At 43.8% G+C, this 12,421-nt stretch overlaps 1 protein-coding gene and 1 non-coding gene across 2 annotated transcripts in view; one reads left to right on the forward strand and one right to left on the reverse strand.

Annotated features, from left to right (window-relative positions):
* The window catches only part of PPP2R5E (protein phosphatase 2 regulatory subunit B'epsilon), a 159,869-nt gene extending 155,512 nt beyond the window's left edge, over nt 1-4,357 (reverse strand). Inside the window, exon 1 of the mRNA XM_049770408.1 lies at nt 4,198-4,357. Coding sequence (XP_049626365.1) covers nt 4,198-4,354 — 157 coding nt within the window. The 5' untranslated portion in view covers nt 4,355-4,357. The remainder of the gene's footprint in view (nt 1-4,197) is intronic.
* Nucleotides 4,358-11,822: 7,465 nt separating this feature from the next.
* LOC126005009 (small nucleolar RNA SNORA1) lies at nt 11,823-11,956 on the forward strand. Its single transcript, XR_007494196.1, has one exon. It is a non-coding gene; the product is annotated as a small nucleolar RNA SNORA1 (small nucleolar RNA).
* Nucleotides 11,957-12,421: the final 465 nt, after the last annotated feature.

A 12,421-nucleotide genomic window follows, 5' to 3' on the forward strand; every position in this document is an offset into this window, starting at 1 on the left:
AGAGCAATACAGCACAGCAGGAAGGATGTTTGCTTGCACATGGCTGACCCGGGTTCAATCCATGGCGTCCTACATAGTTCCCAAGTCTGCCAGGAGTGATTTCTGAGCATAGAGAAAGTAGTAACCCATGAGTGCCTGAGAGTATAGCCCCCCCAAAAAAAGAAAGAAAAAGTTGGGGTCATAGAGCTAGTACAGGAATTAAAGCAATTCACTTGCATTGGGCCTACACCATTTGATCCCCAGTCCTGCTTAAGAACCCTTCAGAGCTGACCGACAGGAGCAAACCTTGAACAGTCAGATGTGGCCCCAAAACCAAACATTAACTAATAGCCCAACAAAACGAATAAAAGGAAGGACTGAAACAGATAATGACATAACCATGTTCATAGCAAATTACTAACAATAGCCAAAAAAAGGAAGCAACTGGAGCCAGAGTACATGCTTTCCAACAGAAGGTCAGAGTTCAATCCCTGGAATGGCAGGGTCCAAGAACCATGGGGAAAGACGCAAGATTACCCATCCAGGAGAGAGTAGCCTAAAAGCACTAGCAGAGGAGACTGAAGGCCACAGCAAAAAAAGAAAAAAGTTTTCACTGACCAATGAATCAACAATGAATGTGGTATAATGCTACAGTGGAGTATTATACAGTCTTCAAAAGAAATTTTGGAGCTAGAGGTAGTACAGTGGGTAGGTTGCTTGCCTTGTACATGCCCAACTTAGGTAGTGTTTGATCTCTAGCACTCCTGAGCCTGCCAGGAATGATCCCTGAATGCAGAGCCAGGAGTAATCAATGAGCACCAACAGGTGTGACCAAAAAAAAAAAAAAAACAGAAAAAAAAATAAGAAATCTCTTGAACCAGGGGCCTGAAGCAGTGGCACAAGTGGTAGGATGTTTGCCTTGCTCACACTAGCCTAGGATGAACCCCTGGTGTCCCACATGGTCCCCAAGCCAGGAGCAATTTCTTAGCACAGAGCCAGGAGTAACCCCTGAGGAGCATCACTGGGTGTGGTCCAAAAACCAAAAAAAAAAAAGAAAGAAAGAAATTTCTTGAACCAGAGAGATAATCCAGAGGGTATGCAGACAACCTATGTTTAATCCCTGGGGATTGCATATGGTCCCCCAACCACTACCAATTATGACTGAGCACAAAGCCAGGAGTATTCCCTGGATGTGGCACCAAAAAAAAAAAAAAAAAAAAAAAAAAACTAAAAACGGGAAAGAGGGCAAGAAAATTCTGGCATATGCTACTACATAAATTTTGAAGATAATATGCTCAGTGCAACAGGGCTATCACAAAGCACAGATACTGTGTATAGTTTTATTTAATAAAAAAATAAGCAGGGTTTTTTTTTTTTAATGAAAAAAGAAGAGTCAGAGAGTACAGTGGGTCGGGCATTTGTTTGTATGCTGCCAACTCAAGTACAAAGAGAAATAAAAATAGGTGCTATGAATGCTTCTTTCACTACCCACAGAAAGCTCTACCTTTACCATGAATGATCAATTAAAGTCTAATTTAAATATTTATCAGAAGTCTCATAATGTATAACCATAAAATTAAACTTCCCTTTTCGTTGTTGTTGGCTTTTGACATTTGGGCTATACTTAGCATTGCTCACGGGTGCCAGAAATGGAACCCAGGTCAGCTGCGCACAAAGCCAGCACCCAACCTGCTGGATTCTCACTTCAGCCTCTTACAATTTTTTCTAATCCTAAATTTAATCCGTTTTCTCAGAATAAATCCCTCTGCCTGATCCAGCTGCTAATAACTCATATGTGTCTAGCTCAGACTAGATAAATGAATAAGGTCTCCAATATGCCTCCCAGTTTTGCATTTCAAGCAAGATTAGTTTTATCCCTCTCAACTTTTTTCTTTGTTTTTTTTCCCAATCTCAAAAAAATTTTTTTTCTGTTTTTCAGTATGCTTTTAATCACTGAGCTATACCCTCCCCCACTCAAAAATATTTTCTGTTTTTGCCAGTCAAATAAATCCTTAGCTAAAAATGTGCCTTGAGGAAGTGCCCAGGACTACTCAGTGCGCATTGTCAGGGGACCATGTAGGTAAGGGATCACAAAGAGGCCTCCTTCATGCCCAGTCACCCTCTGGGCTAACTTCCCAGTCCGTTAAGTCTAAATATTAAGTCTTAATAGTACAGTGATAGAATACTTGCTTTGCATGTATGAAGTAGGCACTAGATTCAATCCTTGGCGTCACAAAAAAACAAAAATCACCCTTAAGAGTGTTTCTTTACTGCTATAGAGAGGTATTGCAGTGGACAGAACACGTGCTTTGCATATGGAAGGCAAAGATTCAATCCCCAAGCACTGAATGAAACCACACCATAATCTCTGCACAGAACAGAGATTAACCTCTGAAGAAAAAAAAAAAAAAACCTCTGTAGTCCAAAAAAATATTTATCTTTATTCGCTGAGATATCATCTTTCAGTAATTGTTATTTATTTCACTCCTGACAATTTCAAGTGTAAGCACTGGCATCTCACTTATTATACTCCTTCCTTTGAAAGAAGTATAATATATATATATGATATGTGATATATATACATATATATGCACATAAGAAAAAGTGAAGATTGAAATAGCCTAGGTTAAATTTTGAGGCTATTTTTTCTAGATGGACTCTAATTTTTCTTATAGCAACCATCGAATTTCAAACACTATTCTAAATAAACATTAACAACTGGCTTCCTCTAAGCCACGAATGTGCTATTCTGCTGTCCATGCTCTTCTCACCTGTTTCTGTTTGGGGGCCCCACCTGGAGGTATTTAGGAGACCATGAAGCTAAAACTCAAGAGTTCCCACATAGGAAATCTGTACTCTAGCTCTGAGCTATTTCCCCAGCCCACCTCACTCTAAAGTACTCAACAGACAAAAAAAACCACCTTCAAAGATCAATGCTGATAGTTTCCACGCTACAAGTTAGCTCTTTTACCACATTTCAAATGAAGTCTGCTTAGAACACAAAGTAAATCGTGGAAATCAAAAGGAACCAAAAGAATCCACATATTTCAAACAAAATTGAAAAGTCTAATTTAGAAATGTAAGTTCTCAGGACTGAAGAGATAATAATAGGGGTAGGGCATATTTGCCTTGCATGGGGCTGACCAGGATTGGGTTCGGCATCCCAGATGGTCCCCTGAGCACCACCAGGAGTAATCCCTGAATGCAGAGCTAGGTGTAACACCCTAAGCATGGCCGGAGTAGCCCAGAAAACAAATAATAATAAGTTCTCACATCAAAACTAACCATTAATAACCATTAATTATTCCCAAGAAAAGTATAAAGGAAATTTTAAACAAGTGTGATTTAAAAAAAACAAAACTCAAGAATGATCATCCAAAGCCCTTTTTGTTTAGTTTTGTTCAGGGCTTACTCCTGGCTCTGTGCTCAGGGATGGCTTTTGCTGAAGCTCAACGGACCATAGGGGGTGCTGGAGATGGAACCTGGCTCAGCCACATGAAGAAAGCCCAACCCACTGTACAACTACTCGGCCGTTTTTTTATATTGTACTATCTGGAAACAAGACTAGCAATAATCAAGAGCTAATTCTTTTTTCTTGATTTTTAAAAGTGAATTCTTTTTAAACATTCTCTTCTATCTCAGTTTACTTGCTTCTGGCTCAGCCTCATATCCTTCTTCAATTTGGGGTGCATATGATGTATCCATTCAATGTCAACAAAAGTAAAAGAGAAATAACAACCCAGAAACTCAAAAGTTTCACTGGTGTACACTGTTTCTGTTTATCAAGGTGTGAGGGTCTCTCTGATTTCTGTTTTTAATCTGGTCACAGAGATTTAGATTAATATAAGGGAAAGTGAGTCTACATAATCACATACCTTCAAGTGTGTCTCAAACCTTCCACCACTTTCTGCATCACAGTATTTTGGGGGAGGGGTTGGGGCCACACCTGGTGACACTCAGGGGTTACTCCTGGGTATGAGGTCAGAAATCGCTCCTGGCTCGGGGAACCATATGGGACACCGGGACCTTGGTCCATCCTAGGTCAGTGTTTGCAAGGCAAATGCCCTGCCGCTAGCGCCACAGTTCCGCCCCTCCCCTTTTTTTTAATGCATCATAGAATTTTAACAGGTACAAAACAAAAAGACAAAAATGGATAGTACACGGATAAGAAGGGTTACTTAAAAAAAGTAAGTCATCCCTCTTGGTCACAAGCCTTACCTTTTAGCAGCGGCAGAGGCGTCAACTCAATAGGCTTGCCTTGAGACCTAAACTGTGATGAACTCTGCGACCTCTTCTGTCTGGCTTTTCTGACGGACTTCCGAGAAAATCCGTCTACTTTATCCACTGATGGAGGAGTAGTTGGTGCTGAGGACATATCCCTACTGAAGAGAAAAGGACATCAAATGCACTCCCGTGTAGCAGCCTGGGTGGCCAACATTCGAAAGTTCCCACATGCAATTGTGCACAAAAGGGAAACACATTCCCTATAGGCGAAGCAAAGTCAATTGAGAAAAGTCGAGCAAATTAAATGCAACGAAAAGCAAACTAGAGCTAACGGATGAGCAATATTGTGCCTCTGATAAAGGTGTTGCTCGGTTGCCATAAGCATTGAAGTGAGTGACTTGAAGAACTCTTCAAAGCCATCAACTCGTTTTCTTAACTGCAGGACTCTTGTCATCTTGAGATTCCCGGAGAAGTTTTAGAGCCATTCTACAGCTGGATAATTTTCATCAGAACATTTATCCAAGATATTAATACTACCAATGAGACCCTGAGTTCAAATCCTCTCTCTATATAAATCCTCTCTCTATATAAATATATATATGTAAATGTATATATATGATTGACATATATCTCACAACTACGCAAATTTTACAATGTAAGGCTATCGAGGCGTTAACTTTTAAAGCAAGGTCCTGTGTTAGCTCTGTGATAAGCTATACCACACCACAAAGGAGGACAAGCCACATGACTTTAAACAGAACACATAAAAGACATCATTAAAATCATTTCAAAGAAGTCATCTATTCGAATGAAGCCATCTGAGAGTATTAAGGACTTAATAAACCAAACTATGATGAAGTCAAGAACACGGTGAATTGAAAGCAGAAATGCAGTACTTAAACAACCAAGTTGAGCTCCCTTCAAGTTCATCATCAAATATTAATTTTTAGCCCATCAAACGGATAGAACTGCAGTTAAGTGCTCCTGGATTTTTTTTTAAGCCTCTCAAACTATGAAAGGTTATCCTCTAAAAATAAACTTTAAGTTCAATTTCATTGACCAATTTAAACAGAAACCATCCTGTTCATGGCATTGAGAGCCAAAGCGAGAGTAAGAGAGGACTGAACTAGAAATAACGTATATAGATTACACTCAGAAAGGCGAGTAATCTCTTGTTAGTCCAATATAGATGGCTGAACTTCTAAATTAAACATAAATTTCTTCTCGATCATTGAAGAGTAAAGTTAACCCAGGTTCTGGCAAAGTCACAAAATAGTCATATAAACAAACATGTGCAAGGTCTGCATTTTTGTTAAGTCCTGTTTCTCTTTTTTAAAAAAAAGTCTTTAACCTACCAACTCCATGTACCTTTAAACAAAAGGCAAACTATAAGACTACAGGAGATGATCCAAAATTTCAACAGTGATCTTCCACATCATATGCATCTGTGGGAAATGCAAGGGCTGCTTTTCCAATCCGATTTGTTAAATATGCAGCTTTGTCTTTTACCCCGACAACACAGGGCTTTCGTCAATCCTGATTTTCTTTCCCATCATTTGGACTTGGGAGGAAGATGGAGGGAGGGTCTCACGATCTGTTGGTATGTGATCAACTGGTAGCGATTGCTTCTCTTTAAAAATCATTTGCTCCTTGTGCGGGAAGGCCCCGAATCAAAAAATAAATAAATAAAAAGCATCAGGGAGGAGGATTCTCCGACCTAAAAGCGCTGCAGACTGAACGTGCAGCTGCAGAAACAGGTTCTGCCCGGAGCCAGGCACCCAGAGAAGCTTGACCCTCCTCTAATCAAAGCTCAGGATTAATTCCAAAGGGGAAAAGGGGGGGGGGGATCAGGATGGAGGCAACACCCAGGGCAGGGATTTCCCTGCTGCAAGGATGCTCCACTTTGCTTCCACTCCCCGCCTCAACCCAGCTCAGCTGTAGGATCCTCTCCACTACACCCAGCCCCTCTTTTCCTCTGCAGGGGAAAAGTGGTGGGGGGTGGACTAAGAATCTGATTCCAAAATCTGAAAAGGGGGGAGAGAGAGAGAGAGAGAGAGGAGGAGGGAAGCAGAGAATCATTTGCAGGTAAATCTCCCCTGCACCACTCTTTCCTCTCTTTGGGAAAAGGGGGGGGGGGGGGAGAGGGCCAAAAAATCTGATTCCAAAACCTGCTAAGGTGCAAACAAAAAAAAAGGGGGGGGGATGGGAGTCAGAGGGGAAAAGGAGAAGCATTTGCAGCTAAATCAGACAAGTGGGACTAGTGGGTGCTCCCTGTCTCTCCTTAACACCGCACCCCAAAAAAGGCATCCCACCCCACCCTACCCTACCCCAAGGTCTGGGGCCAGGCCTTCCAAGGCCGGGTGCCCTGCAGGCTTCCCCTGCAAAGGACTCCAGGGAGGAGAAGATGAAGGAGGAGGAGGAAGAGAATGAGGAGGAGGAGGAGGAGGAGGAGGAGGAGGAGGAGGAGGAGGAGGAGGAGGAGGAGGAGGAGGAGGAGGCCAAGCCAGGCCAGGCCAAGCCAGGCCAAGTTACCTTGGAGCTTGTGGAGAAGAACCCGAAGCTGATCTGAGGTCTCGAGGGGCGGGAGCCAGGAGGGGGCCGCAGAGGGGGGCGGGTGACGGGCCCGGGGTGTGAGTGAGTGATGCAGGATTTAGGGGGAGCAGATCCGGACAGCGATTGGGGAGTGGGAAGGAGGGGGGGGGACCCGTCCGGTTTCCTCCTCGGCGGCGGCGGCGCCTCTTTTTAGGCCTCACGGCCGGACCTGCAGCTCGGGCGACGGCCTCACGATCCTCCCCCGCGGGGCCGGGTCCTTCCCATCAATCGACTCGCCAGCGACCCCCGTGGCGGCTCCGATCCGCTCCGCTCCGCTCCGCTGGTGCTCCGGGCTCCGCGCTCACATTCCCAGCGGGCGGCGCCTCCTTCTGCTCCTTTGGCTCTGGACCCGGCGGCGGCAGCGGCAGCGGCAGCGGCGACGACGTGGGGAGGGGGGGCAGGGAGGGAGGAAGACGGGTTCCGCAGCGGCAGCCGAAGGAGGAAGGAGGAGGAAGAGGAGGAGGAGGAGGAAGAAGAGGAGGAGGAGGAAAAGGAGGAGCCGCTGGAGCTGGAGCCGCCGCTGCCAGAGTCGCCGATTTCCGCCTTGTCAATTTCCTTGTCAATTTCCTGTCAAATTCCTTGTAAATTCCCTGTCAAATTCCTTGTAAATTTCCTCGTCAATTTCCTTCCCTTTCTCTCGTTCGCCTATTGTCAATATCACCGGGCGGCTGAGTCCATGGCATACGCGCAACCGAACCTGGTGGCTGACGCAGCGCCCGCCCTCGCCGCCCGCTCATTGGTGGCTTCAAACTGGAAGCGGCGTCTTATTGGCTAGCCGCCGCCTTCACTCACTCGCTCCCTCCCGCGCCAGCACGGTTCGGCTGAGAGGCGATGGAGAAGGATTGGCGGCGGGAAAAAGGGAGGGGCGGAGGGTGGGAAGAGAAAGGCGGCCGCTGATTGGCCCGAAATGAGAAAGACCCGGATGCAGCCCTTCCAGCCGCCTTGAAGCCGCTTCCGCCAGGACTTTGGATTGGCTGCTTTGGGGAAGAGCGAGGCGGGCGTTTTGCTGGAAGAAAGAGAGCGAGGGTGAGAAAGGGAAAAAGAGAGAAAAGAGAGAGTTCGCCTTCCACCTTGTAGGTGTGCGTACGGTTGGCACAGAGGCCGGATGGGTTTGCGCGCAATGCGGAAGACGCCCGAGAGGCAGCGGACATCTTCCAGGAGAGAATGGCAAAGGTCGCCTATGGATGGAGGCAAACCTGGGGAGCCCTGAGTGATCGCGCCCTTCTTGGCAGCCAGAAGGGCCCTTTTGGGGGGCCTCGGGGATACCCCACTCAGGACGAGAACCGGGTTGCAGAGATGAAAGTGTCCCCACCTGTGCAAATTGTGGGCCCTAGCAGCCTCCTGTCAAACTCCCCCTGCAGTGGCTCCTGCTGCTGAACCTGGTGGGGGAAGCCAGGCAGGGAAATCTAAACCCCAGGCAGGTGTAGTTTGGGGGCTCCGATCCTCTCCCCCTCGTCTCCTTTTCCCTACACCTCAGTTTTGACTCTCTGGAGCTCTGCGGATCTCGGTTGCAGGGCAGCTGGGTGCATGCAGCTAATGCAAGAGGGAAGAAGCGTCTACACTGGGCAAGAAGACATTTATTTATGGCTCTTGGAAACCCTACTGGGTCGTGTAGGTGACTTTTTTTTTTAATGAGTGAATGGAATCAGAAAGAGTTTCTGGAGAAGAATTTGCCTAAACCTTACCAAACAAGCGATCTTATATTCGAAGGGTGTGTTTGCATACTTAGGGAACCCGAGGCCAAATGGTACATATTCTTGGACTGTTCTATGTAAATTTATTCTACATAGATCTATTGGTTATTCATGATAACAAAAAATCAACTTGGAAAGTGAAAGGGGGGAAAAGGTCAAAAAAAGTTAACATTCCTGATTCATGAACTCAGAGATAATACAATTTGCATTTTGGGGTGCATCCTCGCCAGAGGTTTGGTTTTGGTTTGTGAGTGGGGTTTTTTTATATTGTATATGACATTGTATAGTTTATTTTTTCCCTCAACATTATATCATGTTTTCTTTAGAGTTAAAAAAAATAGAGCCATCTGTATAAAAACTACATATATCATATGCAAATGTACCAAGTGTATATATACAGAAAACTGACCATACACACAAAAGGCATTTCATTTCTTTTTAATACTGAGAAATTGCACACTTCTTTGAAGACTCCCAGAAATAGCTCTAATAGGGCGAAGGGTGGGATTTGTGCTATGAATGATTGGAAAAGGAAAAAAAAAAAAAAAAGCCCTGTTTTGAATGAAATGAGAAACTGGAAAAGTCAGTTCTTTGACATGGATTCAGCTTCCCTTACTAACTCAATGATTGGTCAATGCATATATGTTGTGCCCATTGGTGCTCTGATTAAGTTCACCTCCACTAGATCTTTAAGACTGATTAGAATATCAAGTCTCCTTCCTGTCTTCCAGTAACTTTGCACATCACATTTCCAGTCTCCTTGGCCCAGAGGCCAGAGCTAGAGTACAGCTGGCTGAGCGTTTCCTTGTACGAGGCCCACCCAAGTTCAGTTCCCAACATCACATATCCTTCCCTGAGCCTGCCAGGAGTGATCCTTGGTTTCAGAACCAGGAATTAGTCCTGATCACTGGTGGGTGCGGCCCAAAAACTAAATAATAATAATGAAAGAAAAGCTCATAGTCCCAATCATGCAAAATCTGTTTGCTCAATCTGATTGGGGATAAATGCAGAATTAAAAATAAGGGAAAATTTCCTTAAAGCCAACTCAATTTCCCTTGGCAACAGCCGAACTGTTAAGAAGTAGTGCACATTTGCAATGCTCACAGCTGTTGCTCAGAACATTTCACATTTTGAAGAATGGGGATTTTGCTTGCAAATTATGGCTTGCTGTAAAGACAATTCATTTCTAAGCTTTCATCTTTACTTAATGGCTGAGTAGCTGAAATGGGCAGGTCTTTTAAATGTGAGTGTCCTTGCCTATGTAAGGACAGTGTTCCTTGGTGTAGTGTTGGAATTATATACATGGAAAACCATCATTAATGACATAGTAAATCACAATTTTTCAGTCAGTTAAAACAAGAAAGACATGGGCCCGGAGAGATAGCACAGCGGTGTTTGCCTTACAAGCAGCCGATTCAGGACCAAAGGTGGTTGGTTCGAATCCCGGTGTCCCATATGGTCCCCCGTGCCTGCCAGGAGCTATTTCTGAGCAGACAGCCAGGAGTAACCCCTGAGCAACGCCAGGTGTGGCCCAAAAACCAAAAAAAAAAAAAAAAAAAAAAAACAAGGACAAATTGTTCCTTGAACCCTAATCCACAAATAGTGGAATGTCAACTTGTCCACCTATCAGAAAGTAATAAGAATACACCTCAAAAAAACTAAGAAGTTGGGGGCCAGAGAGATACCACAGCGGTAGCGCATTTGCCTTGCATGCAGCCGACCTAGGAAGGACCCAGTTTAATTCAATTCCTGGAATCCCATATGGTCCCCCAGCCTGCCAGGGGCGTTTTCTGAGTGCAGGGCCAGGAGTAACCTCTGAGCACCGCTGGGTGTGGCCCAAAAACTAACAAATAAATAAATAAATAAATAAATAAATAAATAAATAAATAAAGTTAAAAAAAAAAAACTAAGAAGTTATCTTCCATATGACCTAGCAGTTCCATTTCTGGTCATCTATCCCAATGGCCTAAAAACTTTTAGTCATTTGTTCAAATATGCTCCTCTGCTCACTGCAGCACTATTTATGGCAGGCAATATCTGGAGAAAATCCCAGTGTCTAAGAACAGATGACTTGATAAAGAAATTGGTAGGTACACAAAATGGAATACTTCTTGGCCATAAGAAAAGACAAAATCATGCAATTTGTTGCTATGTGGATGGAACTGGAGATCATGCTAAGTGAAGTCAGCCAAGAGAGAGTGATACAGAACTATTTCTCTTATATATAGTATATTAAGAGCATAGTAGGGAAATAACAAAAGAACAAAAGCATTGGAATCTCTGAACTGATTTACCATGGCAAAAATAAATGCTAGAAGAAGGATGTTGGGTGTGAGAAGGTGTATAGGAATGAAGGAAGACCATGAAACAGTAATGATCTAACCACTTTTTCACCTCTTTATAGATCAACCAAACTAAAACTGAGCATGAAAATACTGTATATGGGGGCCGGGAAGGTGGCACTAGAGGTAAAGCGCCTGCCTTGCAAGCGCTAGAGTAGGATGGACCGCGGTTTGATCCCCAGCATCCCATATGGTCCCCCCAAGTGAGAAGCGATTTTTTTGTTTGTTTTTTTTTGGGGGGGGACCAATCCCAGTGTTGCTCAGGGGTTACTCCTGGCTGTCTGCTCAGAAATAGCTCCTGGCAAGCACGGGGGACCATATGGGACACCGGGATTCAAACCAACCACCTTTGGTCCTGGATCGGCTGCTTGCAAGGCAAACACCGCTGTGCTATCTCTCCAGGCCCTTGAGGAGCGATTTCTGAGCGCATAGCCAGGAGTACCCCTGAGCATCTAACGGGTATGGCCCCCACCAAAAAAAGAAAATACTGTATATGAAAAAAGAAATAGAGGATAGTACATGCATACAAATACCTATGTGTATTATATATATGTATGTATATGGCTTTTCTCCAACAAGCTGAATACACATTATTCTACAATTCACATGGGATATTCTCCAAAATAGACCATATGTTGGGCAACAAACTAGTCAGTAAAATCAAGAGAATAAAATTGTATCAAATATCTTCTCAGACCATGATACACTGAAAATAATCAACCACAAACAGAAATGGAGAAGTAAAAACTTGGAAATTATAACAGCTCACTACTGAGTAACCAGTGGGTCATCAAGAGAATCAGAAATTCGAACCAGAACCAAAACCAGATTCCTGGAAATAAACAAGAATGAAGACATGACCTACCAGAACTTATGGGGCATAAAAGCTGATGTTAAGAAGAAAGTTTATAGTTTTGCAAGTATTGATCAAGAAGGAAAAAACGAGCTCACATAAATAAATTGGCTGGAACTGCTTAAGAAATTAGAAAATGACCTCATTCTTGGTGCCTGTGGGCCTGGCTGCTCCTGGGGCCCAGACAAGTGAATGTGGACACATTGACCCACAAGTCATGATTCCATCACAGCAGGCACATTGCCGTGGTGACAATGGGACCTGTGGCTTGTGAAGAAAAAAAAAAAAAAGAAAGAAAGAAAGCAATTAGACTGGGGCCAGAGAGTTAGCATGAAGGTAGGGCATTTGCCTCGCATGCAGAAGGACGGTTGTTTGAATCCCAGCAACCCAAATGGTCCTCTGAGCCTGCCAAGAGCAATTTCTGAGCATAGAGCCAGGAATAACCCTTGATCACTGCCAGGTGTGACAGAAAGAAAGAAGAAAGAAAGAAAGAAAGAAAGAAAGAAAGAAAGAAAGAAAGAAAGAAAGAAAGAAAGAAAGAAAGAAAGAAAGAAAGAAAGAAAGAAAGAAAGAAAGAAAGAAAGAAAGAAAGAAAGAAAAGAAAGAAAATGAGCAACAAAAGTAGCACAAAGCAGACAGGAGGATGGATATAATAAAACTTAGAGCAATAATCAATGAATTGAAATCCAAAAATTCAATCCATAAAATTAATGAAACCAAAAGCTGGTTCATTGACA

This window comes from Suncus etruscus, chromosome 3, assembly GCF_024139225.1.
Source record: "Suncus etruscus isolate mSunEtr1 chromosome 3, mSunEtr1.pri.cur, whole genome shotgun sequence".
Classification (NCBI taxonomy): Eukaryota; Metazoa; Chordata; class Mammalia; order Eulipotyphla; family Soricidae; genus Suncus; species Suncus etruscus.